At 37.6% G+C, this 18,869-nt stretch overlaps 1 protein-coding gene across 1 annotated transcript in view; it reads right to left on the bottom strand.

Moving 5' to 3' along the window:
- Positions 1 to 18,869, bottom strand: part of UBR5 (ubiquitin protein ligase E3 component n-recognin 5) — a 74,182-nt gene that overhangs the window by 16,946 nt on the left and 38,367 nt on the right. Inside the window, 20 exon segments of the mRNA XM_009277137.2 lie at positions 1,994 to 2,262; positions 2,664 to 2,921; positions 4,077 to 4,208; positions 4,376 to 4,487; positions 5,255 to 5,378; positions 5,600 to 5,839; positions 6,393 to 6,553; positions 6,770 to 6,899; positions 7,000 to 7,126; positions 7,208 to 7,326; positions 7,422 to 7,568; positions 8,528 to 8,619; positions 9,042 to 9,190; positions 10,047 to 10,144; positions 10,472 to 10,595; positions 11,034 to 11,129; positions 11,528 to 11,679; positions 13,200 to 13,326; positions 17,048 to 17,092; positions 17,726 to 17,936. Of these exon segments, the coding sequence (XP_009275412.1) occupies positions 1,994 to 2,262; positions 2,664 to 2,921; positions 4,077 to 4,208; positions 4,376 to 4,487; positions 5,255 to 5,378; positions 5,600 to 5,839; positions 6,393 to 6,553; positions 6,770 to 6,899; positions 7,000 to 7,126; positions 7,208 to 7,326; positions 7,422 to 7,568; positions 8,528 to 8,619; positions 9,042 to 9,190; positions 10,047 to 10,144; positions 10,472 to 10,595; positions 11,034 to 11,129; positions 11,528 to 11,679; positions 13,200 to 13,326; positions 17,048 to 17,092; positions 17,726 to 17,936 (2,913 nt within the window).

Below are 18,869 nucleotides of genomic sequence, written 5' to 3'. Positions count from 1 at the left end.
TCATCACTTAATACCTTGGTGTCTGTAAAGCATTCTCATCATCCCTCTCTCTCTTTTGGGCATCTCTTCTACTCCTCACCTTATGACCACCCAGCATCTCCCAGGTGCGCACATCTTGGGGATTTTGGTCCAATTCCTGACTTTCTAGTAGCTTTAACAGCCCTCATCCTGCTATGGCATTCACCAGCCAGATCTTTCACTATTCTTCACCCCTTGTAGCTTACTCAGTGAAGATGACAAAGTTAAGACCTGCATAGAGAACTATGTCTGCACACAAACCTCTCCTCCTGCTCCAGTCTTTTCTTTACCTGTTCCCAGTACTGGCTCTGGAGACTGCTTTTCTTGTCATTTGCTAACTCCATTGACTTGTTTGGTTTTTTTAATCCAACATCAGTCTGCTTTCTTCACTCCTCTACATTATGGTCTTCAAAAACATCCCTCACACTTCAAATGTTCTTGTATCCACTAAACTAACAAAATGCTGTCTCAACCCCGTTTCTGTATCCAAATGAAACCTCTGCTGTCAAGCTTTCACATGCTAATACAAATCTCTTGCTGCCTCAGCTGGACAGCTCTCCTGTGCACTCATCTGGCAAAAAGGTACCCTTTGCAAAACATCTCTGCTCAGCAGAGACAGTATTTTCCCACTAAGAATCTCCTGAACAGAAACTGATTTTAGCCTCCTCCATAATAAAACTATGTTCTCTTATTTCTTTCCCTGCATATTTTGCCCAGTGTTTGATCCCAGAATATCTTTGTAACATTCCTCTCCCAACTCAGAAGCCTTTTTGTCCCATCACGCTGTGAAAATAGAGCCATACAAATACTTTGTGGCTCAATTACAAGTAAATATATTGTCATCCGGTTTCCACATCCCAGCGCACAGTACTACTAACAGAAAACAGCATCACTTGATTTCTTGGGCTCCCCAAAGCAGCGGTATTATTCTGACAGTTGATTTTTGTACTAAATTCAGTACAGATGATTTCACTCTATACACTATGCCCACATGCAAATTGTTACACACTTTCTGAACACACTGAAGTTCCTCCTGTGTGGTTGATCTCTGAAACGTCTTTCTATACATGCCAGATACCAGTCTTCCCTTTCGCATATTTTCTCTAAAGATGCATTTTACATATATTTTCAAAAAACGACAGTCAAGAGCACTGTACCAAAAAATATGCACATAACAGGGAAAGGATGATCATGTCCCTGAAAGAAGGGACAGCGAACAGTACATTTACCTGTACAAATCTTTTATCTCATTTAATTATTTGGCCCTTAGTAACTTTCTTCTTTTATAGACTCAACAGTTCACGTCAAAACGAATAGGGCAAAAGATCTCTAGTAGAGATCACTAGTATGTCCAAAGCAGTCAATCCTGACTTAACTGCTGATTAGATACCAGTCAGACTTAGTTACGAAAAAAAAATCAACTGAAATTCCTTTTTTGAAAGAATATATGTATATGAAATACGAACAATTTAATGGAATTAGTAACTACAGCTGCTTCAGCCTACACTATCTCTCATATGAGGAGAGGCTGAGAGAGCTGGGACAGTTTAGACTCAAGAAACAAACTCAGGAAGATCTTATCAGTGTGTATAAATATCTGATAAAAAAAGTATAAAGTATACAGAGCCTGACTCTTCTCAGTGATATCCAGTGAATGGACAAGAGGCAACAGGCACAAACTGAAATACCTGGAAAGTCCATTTAAACTCAAGAAAAAACTTTTTTACTATGAGAGTTGTCAAACATTTAACAGGTTGCCCAGAGCAGTTGTGGAGTCTCCATCCTTGGAGATACTCAAAACCTAACTGGACACAGTCCTGAGAAGCCAGCCTTCTCCTGTTGACCCTGCAGGGAATTTGGACTAGACAATCTTCAGAGGTCACTTTCAACCTCAACAATTCTATGATTTTACCTAAAAAAACCCAACTGTATTGACGTTATTAAAATTTCTCTACAGAGATTTGGATGTTCTTACCTGCAAGTTAACTGCATCTTGGTAAGTCAGCTTCACTGCAGCTGGGATCTGGGAGTATACTAAATGATTGTACTTGGGAATCAGACCCATCAGATCAGATATCTGCCGTATCACAATACTGTATGCTCTTGCTAAACTGCTTGCAGATGTTAAATAGCTGCTTGCATTGCTGGCTTCAAGTGCTGCAGCTGCTGCTGCAGCACTCGTACTGATGGTACCGCTCCGACGTAGGTTTGATGGATCAATGTAAATCAAGCCCGCTGAACTTGCTAAACATAACAGAAGGTATGACATTAATGAATTTATTTAACCTTTGCCACCTATTTTCTGTATTGACTGATATCATGAACATTTCTAGAAATGTAAATTGTAAATATTTACATGTTACAGTTTACATATTTAAATGTAAACTTGTAAATATTACTAACATCACAACCGTAACTAGCAAAAAGTTACTAGCTACAGTAAGCATACGCATATCTTCTTAAGAACTACAACAGATCCTTCCTTTTTTTAAATTCAAAACTAGAACTGGAACAGTCAAGATAGTTCAGCACTGTCCTTCTAAGACAAATAGTAAGATTTCATCCTTAAGAGAACCAACAAAAACAGAGGAAGGAACAAAGCCAGAGTTAACTGACATTCATGCATGCATTTTACTCAGACTTGCCTGCTGGGGCTGACGTACTAGAAGGAGCAGTGCTAGTAGTCCTCTGGTTTTGGGTATTACGTACAGCCCATTGCATGGAACGGGGAGCTTGGGCAGCACCATTGGCATGTGAGCTATTTGTGGTTCGTTCCAGAGGCTCATCAAGCATGAACGTCTCCTGCTCTATGTCATCGCTCTGACTGCTGCTGCTGTCAGAGTCACTGGAATCATTTGATTGAGAGTCATCTTCAGAAAAAAATGCTGGAACACTGCTAGCTCCTGTTGAGGAAAATAAGCAATAAACAGTAACTGAGAACTACACATCTGTGCACGTATACATGTATCATGTCAGCATCGTGAACTTTTTCCATGAGAAGAAACTACACGTACTAAAAAGGTTCAAGTACCACTACTGAAAATCTTCAACGAATTATCCTTATAACATACTGCTAATTTTCCATAGGTTTCATGAAAAAGCAGTAAGATTACTTACATTTCAAAAGATAAATTAAGAAATAACACATCTGTGCACGTATACATGTATCATGTCAGCATCGTGAACTTTTTCCATGAGAAGAAACTACACGTACTAAAAAGGTTCAAGTACCACTACTGAAAATCTTCAACGAATTATCCTTATAACATACTGCTAATTTTCCATAGGTTTCATGAAAAAGCAGTAAGATTACTTACATTTCAAAAGATAAATTAAGAAATAATTTGATTTAAAAATTCTTCACTGATTCCCCCCAGGCAATGAATTCTAGAAACTATGCTTCACTGATTCTGCCCCCAGGCAATGAATTCTAGAAACTATGCTTCCAAACTGGACAGCAGAGCAATTGCTTTCAAAAAGCCTTAAAATGATTGGTCAGGTTTTGTGTCTTGTTTTAAACCATATCTAACTTCTACACTAAAAATGAGTGAAAACATTTCATTTCACTTCACAAGAGTGCAAGGTAATCTCTGGCTAACACATGCAGAAGGTCCATAAGAGCAAAAAAGATAGGCCACATCTTAGCACATCTCCTTGTCCAAAAAGTCTGCATACTACCTTACAATTACAGGCAAAGGAAAAGCAAAGGAAAAACAGGAAATGTGGGGAAGGCAGAGGTGGGAAGGAAGAAGCTGGGTAAAGAGAAAAAAATAAAGAAAAGGAAAATAAAATTACAAGGGAAAGGTATTTGTTAAAATGTCATAACCAAGTAATTCTTGCTCTGTCCAATCTAGTGAAGTAAGTAATTTCTCCAGTATGCCTCTGGAGTGCTGGATGCAGTCCAGATCCAAAGGCAAAGAATAGTATTTTTTAGATGAAGCCATTTCTGCCCTTGTTAAAGCCATATTCAATCACTAACACATTTCTTTTCCCTGTACAACTTAATCCTAATATCTAAATTTAAACAGCTAGATTAAACACAAGATGATGTGGCGTACCTGCTTCTGACCCAGCAGTAGCTGCAGTGACAACACTTCTGCGCCCACTAGCATTGTCCTGATTACTGTGGTTACTCTCACTGTCGCTTTCTGTTTCAGCAGCAGCTAGCAAATCCAACTCCATATCACTGCCTATAAAAACAATATACAAAATATCTCATGTTTAGAAAGAGAATTGGATTCTCTCCACTCATGCAAGTCTCCCAAATCATTATCATTGGTGACTCCAAAGATGCTTTTTGTTTTTGATGCAGTTTGCTCATCCAAGCTGTAATGTGTGTGATGTACATTATACGTACCATCTTCATCATGCTCATCATGCTGTCCTTCTGCTTCAGCATTTTCTTCACCATGTTCTTCCTGTTCATCATGATGGTCTTCTTCACCAGCTACCCCCTCAACTACCTCAACCTGGAAAGAGCATTGTAATTTTATGCTAGAATATCTTCCATATCAGAGATAATCTACAGATTATCTCAGTGCAAAATTTGATTTAAAAACTGAGAAACAAAACCCCACATCTAATAAGAAAGATGACCTCACAATTGAACTGACGTAAACAGAAAGTCAATTTACAGTCACAGTAGTTGTACATGGTTGCACAGTCCAGTGTTGTGGAAAAAAACAAAATCAGGCCCACAAATAAAACACAGCCTTGGACATTACATTTTAATGCTTAGATAATTAGATAATTTTAATGCTTAGATAATGCATTAGATAATAATGAAAGGGTAAAACTGACTATAAAACCTAGAACTAGTTTCTAAATATTGCTTCTAAATATAGTTCTCTAATAGAACCTACGTAAAATATCAACCACATGCTGAAAGACTTAAAAACTTTTTTAACAGGGAGTTATAATATAGCATAAGTTTATATATAAAGGAAATGACAGATGTATTTATTAGTATTCTAAATCATACTGTACTCCTGTCAAATGCAAGGCACTTAGTATACTTTGAAATTACTTAAATATTGCTGAATACAAAACAATGATTACAAAGCTCTGTTAAAACAAAATGCTTATGGCATGGTAGGACTTCATGAAGTACTACTCAATATCTTTTGCAAATCAGAAGTCTTGATGCATGGATTTCTGGTTCAGATCTTAAAGCATGTGCTAATGCATTAGGTGCCATACTGAAAAGGAAAAAAAGGTACAAAAAAAGAAATCTGACCTCTTCCACATCTGCTGAAACAATATCATCTTGCTCTTCATCCCTGCCACGAACTGGTTGCGACTGGCTGATTCGTCTTTGCTGAGGATTCCTTATGATGTAGGATGACTGAGATTGACTAGAACTTTAAAAAAACAAAAAAAAAAACCCAAAAAAAGTAGATTTGGACCTCTGGATGTCACTATGAACCTAAATTACTATAGAAATCTGTCAGCAGGAAAGTACTTCCAAAATGCTTGGCCAGAATAAGAAGCCTCACCGTACCTCTGTTAATGAAAAGCTAACAAAAACCCAAAACAAAACCGCCTTCAACAAGAATGAATAGTGAGCTTTAGCAAATTTTACCTGCTAGACTGGTCAGATGATGGTCTGGGTGGCAGAGGCTCCACAGAAAACAGTTCTTCACTTCCCTGCATGGCATCTATACTAGTGCTAGCAAGAGTAAAGGGTGCTGTAGGACGTGCAATTCCCATCCTGACTGGAATAATTAGAGATTCTGCTACATTGCACAACTCTTCAACAGCGTAGGGCAATAATGCCTGGAATACACGTTTACATTTTCCAATTGGCTGTGGAATAAAATTGCTAGGGGAAAAAAATACAGAAAAATAAAGGTCAAATATGTCTTAAAAAAAAAACAAAACCCAACACTTTATGGCGATATAAAATTTTTTTTTCAAAAAGTCAAGACAATTATCTTTAACTGATACATTCATGTGTGTATAGTAATAATATGCACAGCTATTTAAGTCAGTCAAAAACATTTATCAATCAGTAATTCGAGACTAGAGGCTGGATATCTAAATCTATTACTAACAACCAACCATAGATTGCAATTTTAACATGTTAAAAAACCCTACTTCCAAAAATCCTAGCATTTTAAACAGAAAGGTTCAGTATGAACATGTAAGTTTAACAAGCGTTGTATTAAGAAGCTACATGACATAGCAGCAGCTATTGTGCAATCTTGAGGTTTGCACCTTTACACACAATGCTGCCTACAGACTGCAGATTAATTCAGATGTTTCTGCCTATTGTTGATTTGTAGCAACTCATTTAAAAAGAGAATAAATATTTAAATAATAAAAAAAACCCCAAAACACCACAACCAACACACACACACACACCCCCCACTTACTTTTTCTTTTTGGAGGAAGCCATTTCCACACTAAGAATGACAAACACTCTTGCCACAGAACGCAGGAATCTCATTGTAACAGCAATAGCTTCTTCTCTACGTCCTGGTGTATACTTGTTTTGCAATTCCTTTACCAGAGTACCCAGCAAAGTATCTAAGAGCTGTAGAAACAAACCCAATAATGGTGTGTAATTTAGAAGCATTAAATCTTAATCTGTCTTGTTTCAAGGGAGACCACAGTCATAACAGTATAAATTCACAAAAACACAACTAACTTGAAGTTATTTTTAAATTAGTCTCCAAGTGTACCACCTGAGATACACTATAATATCACATTATTCCAAAAATCTATGTAAAACATGGCTAAGAGTGCTTACCAAAATGTCTGCCGTACACTTGACAATAAGGCAATGCGTAAAACAGTCCAAGCGAATAGTTCCACTTTGCTGATTAAGGTAAACTTGTTCTTCAGGCAGAAGATGACCTATCCTACTGCTTGCACTAAGACTTGGAAAAAACAAAAAGAAAGGAAATAAATTTTATATAAGTCAGCAGGTCGCAAAGATCAGATCAAAGTTTACATTGACAACTATGTGTAAATACACACGGGTCTTTATTTTCCTGGGAGCCAAACATGATCATGGACTTCAGTGCATTCCAGTCCTGCAAAACACGTTCCAAAGCAAGCTGGGCAAAACGAGGCGGTTCTAAATCATGATCAGGCATATCAGAATCTAAAGAGACAAAAAAAGCAATATAAGAAAGAGGTACTGAAATATGGAATTTGCCGTTTATTTCACTGAAACAGCTCTTACCTTCAGGATTTGCAGTTTTACGATTACGATCTTCCCTAATTCTAGGTGGTCTGTACTGGCAGTGTTCCACAGTTTGCCTGGCAACTGTCTGTACTAAAAACAGCAGCAGATGTTCTCCCCTGTAATGAAAAATTGATTAGTGGAGATATGATATAGCACATACTTAAAAATAATAAAAATTATTCTGTCCTAGTCATTGCAAATATGAACTTGCCTGCTATTTGGCATGGTAACAAGATTTGTGGTGGTAAGCAGGCGGTAAAGGAGATCAAGGCGAGCAGACTTTTGTCCAGCAATTAGCGTTTTACACTTGCACTTTTCCCAGCAATCACAGTAGGCTGTTGGAGACGTTCGTTTGAGCCTACAAGAAATAGAAAAGGTGAGCTGCAATGCTGTTCAGTAATATACCAAATATTTTCTACATAGGCTGAGGGTGTTAGTCTACACATTAAGATTCCTGCTAGAGTTTTTTGTTTATTATAGTAGCAAGATGCCAACACCTAGCTTAAAAGAGAAATGCAGAGTTTATACGTGGCAACACTTGACATTTGCTATTCTTGTTTCCTACACTCATTTTAAGAGGGCAGTTTCACACTACAGAGCTTTTCATAGTGCCTTAGTAAAACTCATCCAAGACCGTTCATTCTTCCCCAAAATAGCCTTCAGCCAAGACAGTTAAGTTGGAAATCCTCACAACACGCAGTAGAATCTCAGTAATTGTTACAATGCTGAGAATATCTTTATAATTGTATCTGTTAGCTTATTATAGCTAGGATATTAATGCTGTAACATTTACACCCTGTAACAGTGGCACAAAACATCTGCAGCTTCAAAGCTTTGGCCAGGTTGATCAGAGACATCTTGACTGTTCATTTGACTGCTTGCTCACTTTTCCCTTTATTACAGTTGATCTTAGAGATTAATATGCTACACTTCTTTCTGAAAGTTTACAAGAATGATCTGTCATCAGGATTCACTGGTTTCAGAAAACTCTTGGAGGCACCCAAAATGAAAACATGGTATTATTTAGATATATTATTCTTAGAATATTAAACACTTTGAGGGTGTTAGAATTACTCATTTACTCTAAACTCTACAAAGTGAAAAGTGCAAGACTGCTTCAAGGTTACTCTTTCAGTTCTGGCCCATAAAATAAATCTTACAGAGCAGAAGGAAAAGAAGATATTTTAAATATTTTGTTAATCTTCTGTTCTCTAATATCTGAACACTTCAACCAAGGAAAAAAACTATTAACTCTCAGTAAACAAATGAAACCACAAAACATTGATTTAATTATAAGAAACAGAACACAATACTTACTTGCAGTCATGTCCTTTGTGACAGACCCTTGCACATTCTGTGCAACAACAAAGAGATTCCAATAGGCCACAAGTTCGGCATTCAAATATATCCTAAAAAAAAATTTACCAAAAATATTATGCATAGTTTTCTCCCTACAGTGCTTGCAATCTCACAGCATTTCAGGTTACAGTAAAATTGCACTTGTTCAAACTGATGCCTTCACTTAGAAGTAAGTCAATTCTAGAAAGTGAAACTTTGTCGTTAGAATATTCAGTGTTTTCAAAGAGCCGTTTCCATCAAAATTTTTGCCAAAGCTAGCCAGAGGGGAAAAGCCACACCCAAACAGCCATATTCTGACCAACACAGCCAGCTTTCAGAGTACAAATCAATTAGAGGAGGCAATAACTATACCAGACTTAAAAGTTACAGTAATTAAAACAATGCAACTTCAATAATTTAAAAATTAGATTAGTAGGCTAACACAATATGTGGTTGAAACACATTCCTATTTACTTAAAAAAAAAAGCCTTACTTGGTTGATATGTTCTGCACCAGTCCACGTAAAACTGCATGTATCATTACAACACAAAACATACAAAGGAGAGTCATCTGGATTTGTACCAGAAGGACAAACCATTCCCATAAACACATCATCTTCTTTTTCACTGGAAGTTGCTTCAGCTAAAAGAACAATAGAATACCAGTGTTAAAAACAACCTAAAAAAATAACAAAACCCCACCAACAGAACCATTCTTGACAGACATTTGCCATTACAAAATCCCATACAGAATTAGAAGTTTGAATAAAGTCTGTCAGTTTTTTGAGAAAGCTTTCTGCTTGTCACATTACAGGTATTTCTTATAGAAGCTGCTGCAAATTCCTGACTGAAAAATACAACCACCAACCCTTCCCCAGTTTTAAATTCACGGGTATTCTAACCAATTCAGTGGATCACCATTTTGAAGGATTAAAAAATAATTTATGGGCAATATTCTTATAAGGAATACACACAGTCCTATAGACCTTGTCACACCAGTTCTAATCTGCTTAAGTTTCTCCTGAAGTTCAGCTTCACATATTTCTCTTAAACAATTAAATACCAACATCGAAAGAGAGTCACAAAACATGTGTTTGTATAGAAGTCTTTTCAGGAACAGGATCTAGCTTGGCATACTACTTTGTCATATCATTTTTTCCAATTCAAAGAAAGAAGTTCCAGGTGATACCTTTGTGCTGCTGAAAAATAGTACCTTAATCCACTGATTAGTGGATGAATACTGAAAAGACTATACAGAACACAAAACCATTAATATTCATAGAAATCTATTGTAATATACACACTACAGAAGAGGAAGATACTCCATAATAGCAAGATTTCCAAAACATGCAGCAATATACAGTGTTTTGGAAAGAGGTGTTTACCACCATCACCAGTTGCTCAAGCACATGTAATTTCACACACAAAAAAGCACTGTTAATACACATGCCAAACTTTAGAAGGAAACCACATGCTAATAATTACTGAAACTGGTGTACCTTTAGCAATTTTCTGTGCAGTTTCTAGAATTGTAATTGCAGCAGGATATGCCCGGCCGCTAACTGCCGACATAAATGGTGTCATGCCTCTTGCATCCCTAGGGAAAAAAACGACAGACAAGTTAAAACACACTGAAATTTTTTGTTATAACAGGAGAGGTAGGAAACAAATACATGAAGACTTAGCACTGCTTATCTTTTGCAAACAGAAAAACCACGGAGTGAATAAGCACTCTTTTATTTGTTTTACTTCCGTGAAATAGACCCAATTTTAAGGGATGGCAGGACACAAATACAGCCAATATTCTAACATTCTCCATTTTAACTAATGCGCCTTTAAATAACCTTTAAAAGGCTTCTATGTAATAAATTTCAGCTGATGTAACATTACAAAGGATAGTGAGAATTCATATGAAAATCCTTACTTAGCTGACAGTAATTCTCGAAGATAAGGTTGTAAAACAACACTATCACATAGTAATTTCAGTATGAAATGAGCATTTGCCTTCCGATCCTTTGATTCTACTACAGATGGTTCAGTAGAAGGACCTGTAATGAGAAAAAAAAAACTGCAGAGAAACAGTTTTTCCTCAGAAAATGACTACCTATTAAAAGCAAATAATTCAATGTTTCACTGGGGTAATTAATCAGTAGCTCGACTATTCAGTGGTTTGCCAGTTTCAGCAATATTTCACTGAAGTACTGTAAATTTCAGTTCCAAATTACATTCTGAAATACAGACAGTAATCCCAATTTCATACTGAATTCCATATTTTTACATATTTGTCATTCCCCAGGTAAAAATAATTTTTACATAAAACACAGCATGGTGCTTAATTTACTTTCTGCACACTTGTGAAATTCTGCTTCAATCCAATCTTCATCTGATAAGAGGCATCTCCATATGCAGAAAGTCTGTGCAAGCAAAGACAGCTTTTGAAATCATTTTCCTTCTATAGCGTAATCAGATAAGCAGTATGCCCTCACCTGGTATTGTGGAGGTGCTAGGTCCTTGGCCGGTGCCAGTCGCTGCTGTGGTAAGAGATCCCACAGCGGGGGCCAGGATAAAATCAATGTCACCATCTTTCAGTAAACAGAACAGCAGGATGTATATCAATACATAAAAACATCCCTAACAACATGCTCTTTCTGCAAATGTCTAACACACTGCAGGTTTTCTGTATTTAATTGGTACTCTTTCCTACAAACGGCCACATTCCTAGATTAGTAAAGTAACTCAACATTACAAAACACACGTCACAGAAGTTTGACACCAGCGTTAGAAAGACACACACCGGATTTAAAAACAGCTGTTAAGTCTTCAGTAAACTCTTAAAGCTACCTCAATGACCTCTTGCTACCTCAATGACATTAGGTATTTTAGTTTCACGCTGAAATCTAAGTGATTTACATTAAAAGCCATCGGTTCCTTTATTAAATCTCTCATTCTACAGTCTAATGTGATACATGAGCAGACTTACCCGGATCCATTGCAGGAGGATCTGGAACCCAGCTGGGAGGAGCTATTGGTGGAGAAACCGGGTCTTGGTGATCACTTGACGAAGCACCAGCTTCATGTCTGCCCAATCCAGCAGCTCTCAAGGACCTTCTCATCATTTCCCTTAATCTCAGACTGAATACAAAACCAAGGTAAAAATACTATCTCATTTTCATTTATAATGATAACATTTTAAAGCAGAATTTCACATTGAAAAAGGAAACCAAACTATTCTTGTCTCCATTTTTCTTCAGCGTAAAGAAGAATGAGCAAAGAGGTATTTTTCATTCCTGTATTCCATTTTGTTGCAACAGAATATAATGGCCTTGAAAGAAGAGTCAGCCAGCAACGTATCAAGGCAGATTTGAGCCCAGTATGCATCCCTAGTCACCACAGCACTGCCTCTCGCAGGGAGCAGCTGCTGATGGGCATTATTACCACTATTTGACGTTCTTTTTACCGCAAACTCATTGCCATGGAGTGTTAAGCTTGTGCAAGGATTTGCTCTTGTTGCTGCTGCTTTTTCAAAATCTAACTGCAAGAAGAGGTTAATGAAAGAATAAAAATGGTGCTTGAAAAAATTTTTTTGAAAGGAGCTATTTGTTTAAAGTTATTTAACATGAAAGTACTACTTTACTGAGGACAGTCAGCAAACAATTTCAAGAAATTTTGTATCATCTTACTAGAGGGAAAGGTGGTAGGAATAAGGTAGAAGCCAAAGAACCCAGTGTGACACAAAGAGGTACAAACATAAAGGTGGTTTGGGGTTTTTTTTTTTGGTTTTTTTGGTTTTTTTTTAAATGCACTTCCTCTTAAGAGTAATGTCTCCTACAGAATGTGAGAGGGAAGCTTCAACCCTTAGCCTTATCTCCCACATCAAAAAGATCACAGTGATGAGGACTGTAGCTTGGGAAGGATAAAGACATCATTTCATGTCAATTGCTTTGATTACAGAGCTAAGTAAAAAAAATTGTACTGTGCCCTCATCCAGAGTGCTCTGAACTGACTAGAACTCAGCACAGATACCGTCAAATTCCCTTGACGTGAGCACCACTCAGTTACCATCATGGAAAGAGGAAGAACATAAATTTGACATAAGAAATTAGGATTCTGTCAGGGTCAGAAACCTATCCTTTACAGCCATCTTGGTACAAAGGACTCCCACTACAACAATGATTGCTTAGGATAAAAAGAATCAACTTAAGTTCTTCCCCACTGGTGTTATGTTGATCTCAGTATTATTCATCTGTGTAAGTGACCACCTCCCTCAGAAATTCTCTTAAAAGGACAAGCCTGAGTGCTATTATAGTACTTCTACGATACTTAATTCTCCTTGGTAAAGAACACTAGAGCTTATCCTCAAATTCCCTTTCCCCACAAGGAGGAGCATTTCTACTTTACAACTGAGGAGACAATGCCCCAAACCCAGAAAACAGAATTAGTTTAGAAATATCCCACCATTAGTTCTCACACCAGAAAAGGCTTCAAAAAACCCACTAGAGCTCTAGTTTGGTGCTTGAAGAAGTGAAATCTGACTTTGAACTAGTAATAGAGCCCATTCTTAAACTAGACTGAAGGAAAAAATTAATAAGAGATTGGTAATTAATGTGGAAATTAGCATACAGAAAACAAGAAGAAAGCATTAGTCAGTTTACCTTCTGCTGCTTGATGATCCTGCCCGATTTCCTGGACCATTACTTGACACAACGGAGATTGCATTTGCAATAGCTTCCACAGCCGAGAGCCTTTCAGCAAATGTATTCCTTTCAGAGCGCTCTGCTTCTGAGAAATTAAGAAAAGTGTTAGTGCCAAAATTTCACTTGGGAAAATTATAAGGAAGGAGTATAAAGTATGAAATGTCACTAATCATAAAATGTTCCCTGCTTTTTTTTTTTTTTTTTTTTTTTTTTAAAGATTTAGAGGGACAGCATAGGTTCATATACAAATTTTTATTTTGGACGAGCTTAACCATGATTCTGACTTGGTTTGGTTTCTAAAAGGCCGTCAAGGAAGGAAATTCAAGGCACCCAAATTCCAGAACAAGCTTTCAGTTTTCAGTATCATCAAGAGACAAGGACCTATCACATAGCTGATTCCAGACACTTGCTGGATCAAGGCTTCAAAAGTAATGACAACCAAAAAAACCCAGAACACCACAAAAAGAAACCCCACACTCCACAATGAGCAGCCATGAACAACAATGCAAAGTTGTGGGCTTGTAAAGATACACACTCTACTTATGAGCATGCTTTGGAAAACTAACTGTGTTATAATAAGGTAGCACAATCAGTTTACATCAGAAAGAATGAGCATTTCTTCTAACATCTAAAACCCTAAGCACCATAACACCTAAAGGTCCTAGTCATAATGAGGACCGAATTGTGGCAAATGCTATACAGAATATAAAAAATTGCCTAGTTGTACAGTTACAGTATACCTTGAGGCAGCCACCTGAATCAAAGACCTAATGTAGATTTATTTATCTACAACATAAAGACACAGATAAAGCAGTAAAGTCAGCTGTACAAGGTTTGCACAGAGTAACAGTCATTGCTTCTTTAGGAGCTACTGACAATTAAAGATCGCATAGTCACTACATAGCAAATTATGAATCACTACAGCCATGGATCCAGAAAGAACTGAAAGAGAAGCCACTTTTAGCATGATACAGGCCAGGAGAGGGGCAATTTGCCTTTCAACAGAGTGAAAGCCAATTTTTGGTACAAACTAGAAGGAAAAGGTATATTTCTGGAAAAATAAAAGAATTTCCTTAAAGTGACTCTGATCATTCTTGCAGGACATGTCTCAAAGTTGCACTGGCTAGCGCTCAGTTTCCATTTGAAGGCTTTTCAAACTGACAGTCACCATCCTCTGCACGCATATTTTCTCCACTGACAGTACTAAGACCTGGATAATTCCCTTTTTCTTTTTTTTTTTTTTTTAAACAAGAATGTACTATTAATACCTTTAACTTTGAGTTCACAGAATAAGGTAATTCAATGGTGTTTGTCAGCTTTTATAGTATGTTTATTCTTTAGATATTCTACTCATGACTACCTGAAGTAGCAAAGATCTTAGGTTTTGCTTGTTCTCAAGCACGTGCAGGTTTCTTAGACAAAAATCACCTACTACCCACAGCAGACGACTATCAAGCACTTAGCAGAATATTACTCTTGTGCTCCTAGTTCTATACTAGTTCACCTGTAGTTGTAAATGAATTGCCATTGTATTTGTGCTGTACTCCTGTCTAAGATCCACTAGTTCTCTCAACTCATGACCCATCACATAGTACTTCTGGACCCCTCACACGGGGGGGTCACAGCTCTTGAGAGTGATCCCTCAAGCAATACAAAGCAATACAACCATTCTCTGCAACAGAGAGATTTCAGCTATTCTTGGTCCCACAGTAAACTAACTGAATTTTCACTGTTCCACTTATGAAGTTAGTATTCATTTTTGGAGACCCATCAATTGTAAATGCCCTGGCTCTAAGGGTAATTTGCTGTTCTGTTGTATAATGAAACCTGTCCCAATTCTCTAGAAAAAACTCAGTTTGTAGGTGTTCAGTAAAAAGTTATCTGAAATTTAGTATCATAACTCTTTAATGCTTTCACATGCTTTGGGCATTTCTTTTGGACCTGTCTTTTCCCAGATCCTTTCTGTTGGCAAGACTGAGGAGATATCAAATCACAGAGAAACAGAGCAGCCTTCCCCCAGCTTTGCAGGTCTGGGGCCACTTTTCCTGCAATTCATCTATTCAGTCCTGCAGGAGCTATGACGATACTAGGCACAGGATCTGAGAACAAAAAAAAAAAAATCTTATCCCTGCTCTCAGTATTCCCTTTCCGGCACTTAAGGAGGATGTATGAAGATGTATAATGAAACCTGTCCCAATTCTCTAGAAAAAACTCAGTTTGTAGGTGTTCAGTAAAAAGTTATCTGAAATTTAGTATCATAACTCTTTAATGCTTTCACATGCTTTGGGCATTTCTTTTGGACCTGTCTTTTCCCAGATCCTTTCTGTTGGCAAGACTGAGGAGATATCAAATCACAGAGAAACAGAGCAGCCTTCCCCCAGCTTTGCAGGTCTGGGGCCACTTTTCCTGCAATTCATCTATTCAGTCCTGCAGGAGCTATGACGATACTAGGCACAGGATCTGAGAACAAAAAAAAAAAAAATCTTATCCCTGCTCTCAGTATTCCCTTTCCGGCACTTAAGGAGGAATCTGTATGAAGAAGAGTGATGGATCTCAGGCAGGTACTAGCTAGGAAGGGGCAGTATGTTCTGTAATTGTTAAGGAACATCATATCTGGAGTCTGGAATTGAAGCCTTTACTCCTAAATCAAACTTCTTTTACAGTTTAACAGATGGCTGTATAACTTACAGACAGTACTATTCGTCACCATTGCCCTCCAGATGATGCACAGAGCTTGTCCTAATATCCATTGCTAACAGTTACAGTGGAAGGTGAGTGTGATTTGAATCTAAAGATATGAATCCCCTTTTAAAAGTTTTTGTGAGGGGAAAGAGAGAGGCAGAGGGGTATTAAAACTCTATCAGGTTCACATTTTTCATTTTTCAGGAAGTTAAATTACATCCAAATGAACTTACTGAAAAAATGTCAAGGTTGCAAAGACAAGCACTCAAATTAGGAAAAGTCAGATTAAGTTTGCCCATGCATCCTTATTTCAGCTTCCTTGTGTGCTTACAGTAAAACAAACTTCAGTTACGCAGTTGGGTTTTGTTTGTTTGTTTGTTTTGGGTTGTTTTTTTGTTTTGGGTTTTTTTGTCCCATCCCCCCCCCTGCAACAAGACCCCTGCCTCAATCAGTGCACAGGATGGACGACACACTAAAGATGAAGCAATGAGCAAGCTGTTTATGCCTTGTTTGCTGCAACATTTGGAAGGCATGTAGTAAGGCAGCAACAGCTTGGCAAGGAGAGGGGGAAGCGTTGTCTTGTGTTTAATGCCACTGAACATCACTTTGGAGAACTGGAACCTATTTCTGCCACATCTAACAGCAAACAGAACTTTATGAAACAAGTTTTTACAGATGATTGTGATACATTTTACTCATTTCTGGACACCTAAAAGGTGCCTGACTCACAGAAATAATTAACATTCACAGAACAACTAAAACTACTATTAATCCAGCTCTAGAATAAAGTGTTTTGAAATAACACCTACTCAAAAAAATGAGATCAGGCCCTAGGCTTCTCAAACAGAACCCTCAAAATTAGTTAATAGCTTTGAATACAGAAAAACTTCAAGCTATAATACCTTCAAGAGATGAGAAAGCTGCAGCATTTACCCCCATTTTATAAATAGGGATATGAGGAACAATTAAGGTCTATAAATGACTAAAATTCAATGACAGCACCATACAAAATCCCACAAGGAAGTTCATTCATTATTCAGTGCAGGGTTTGTATGGCGTGCAATAAGTAAGGAATGGGGCCACACACTGAATGATGAGGATAAAAAGAAATATTGAATAGCTACCCATTCGGTGAGCACCGTCCATCTTGTGCACTGAATGAGGTAGTCCTGTGGAAAAAATAGTATGACGGTGTAATTAAAGACCATTTCACAATGCATACCCATGTATAGCACATGGGTAAACTTAATTCTGGCATTTCCTAATTTTTGAGTGCTTGACTTAGCAACCTTGTTCTGTTAAGATACTTTTTACATAACAGTATTTAATAGACATTTTAAAATGGTGTCAGTAACTGGCATTAACTGAAGGTCATTCTTTCACATTTCTTAAAACATGTCAACTGCAAGTAGCATTTCTTATTAGAGGCATTAACATATACTATAACACTTGAAAAATATTAAATACCGTTTCTCTTAAAAGTTTACTAGTGATATAATGGGGATACTAGTGATATAAAGGTGGAAAAATACTTGTTTTCATCTAAAATTAACATGTGGATGTGAAAAGTTTGTCTTTTACAATCAATAAAAACAGCTTAGTATTCTTAACTATTGAATTCTTATAAATCCTTATGAGAGTAATAAAAATGTTGTCTCCGCACCTTTGAAAGGCTAGGACACATTTTAGGTGCTAAATTTTAAGATACCCATATATGAAGAATGCAGCCTTTATTTCAAATGTTCTTGAAAATGCATAAAAAGTTTATTTTCAAAGTATTTTCATGATATTGTTGAGCTCACCCTCTTCCTCTTTTGTTTCTTTGTTGCTGGTTGGAAAGCATACAGACACACAAGCATGCAGAATATTGCGATTTCCATCACATCTATGGCCAAGGAACGTCTGCAGCATTTGTGGATTCTGATCCAAGACAACTGCTTGTTCAAGATTCATCAGGTATTGTCTGCAAGCCTCATAGTCACATCGGAGAATGTGCTGCATTAAAGTTTGTTTCTGTACTCAAAAGAATGAAATATTTTAACAATTTAAAACACAAAAGGCAGACATAAAAGTTTCCTAAGTACTTCTAGTTTTCCATTTTTGAAATTAATAGAAAGGTCTAGATCTAGGACATTGGCTGGAAGTCAGTGCAGAAACTGTTGAGAATACACATCATCTCAATTACAGCACTGTTAAAAACAGAAAACAGCATGCATTCAGGCACAGACAAGTTAAAGGAAAGGAGAAGCTTAAGCCGCAAAAGCTATCAGGCTCACAAAAGTACATCTTTGGCTTCATAGCTGGGCTTTTAAGATAGATTACTTCTATTTCATGGCTACACGTAACACGGGAGAAGTGGTACAACTGAAAAAACTAAGGGGTCTACATTAACTAGCTCTTACATATTTGCTTTAAACAAGTGATATACACTCTGAGAAGTGAATGAATAGAAGCTGTTGAAGGTCTGGGAGGCTCACCCCATATATAACAAGCTTTTCCCCAGTGATGGAATACTCCACTGCGAAATCAATCTCAGTCTAACAGGTACACAATACCTCCTGGTGGCAGCATCGCACACAGCAGATCTAACTAAACCACCAAACCACGGACGGGTTGTCCTTGTTTTGGCTGGGATGGAGTTAATTTTCTTCCTAGTAGCTGGTATAGTGCTGTGTTTTGGATTTAGGATGAGAATAATGTTGATAACACACCCATGTTTTAGTTGTTGCTAAGTAGTGCTTACGCTAGTCAAGGACTTTTCAGCTTCCCATGCTCTACCGACTGAGAAGGCTGGAGGTGCACAAGAAGCTGGGAGGGGGCACAGCCAGGACAGCTGACCCAAACTGGCCAAAGGGACATTCCATACCATGTGACGTCATGCTCAGTATGTAAACTGGGGGAAAGCTGGCCGGGGTGGGGGGGGCACTGCTTGGGGACTGGCTGGGC

This window comes from Aptenodytes forsteri, unplaced genomic scaffold (genome assembly GCF_000699145.1).
Source record: "Aptenodytes forsteri isolate BGI_AS27 unplaced genomic scaffold, ASM69914v1 Scaffold145, whole genome shotgun sequence".
In the NCBI taxonomy this organism is placed as follows: domain Eukaryota; kingdom Metazoa; phylum Chordata; class Aves; order Sphenisciformes; family Spheniscidae; genus Aptenodytes; species Aptenodytes forsteri.
This window is presented reverse-complemented; position numbering and strand designations above follow the sequence as displayed.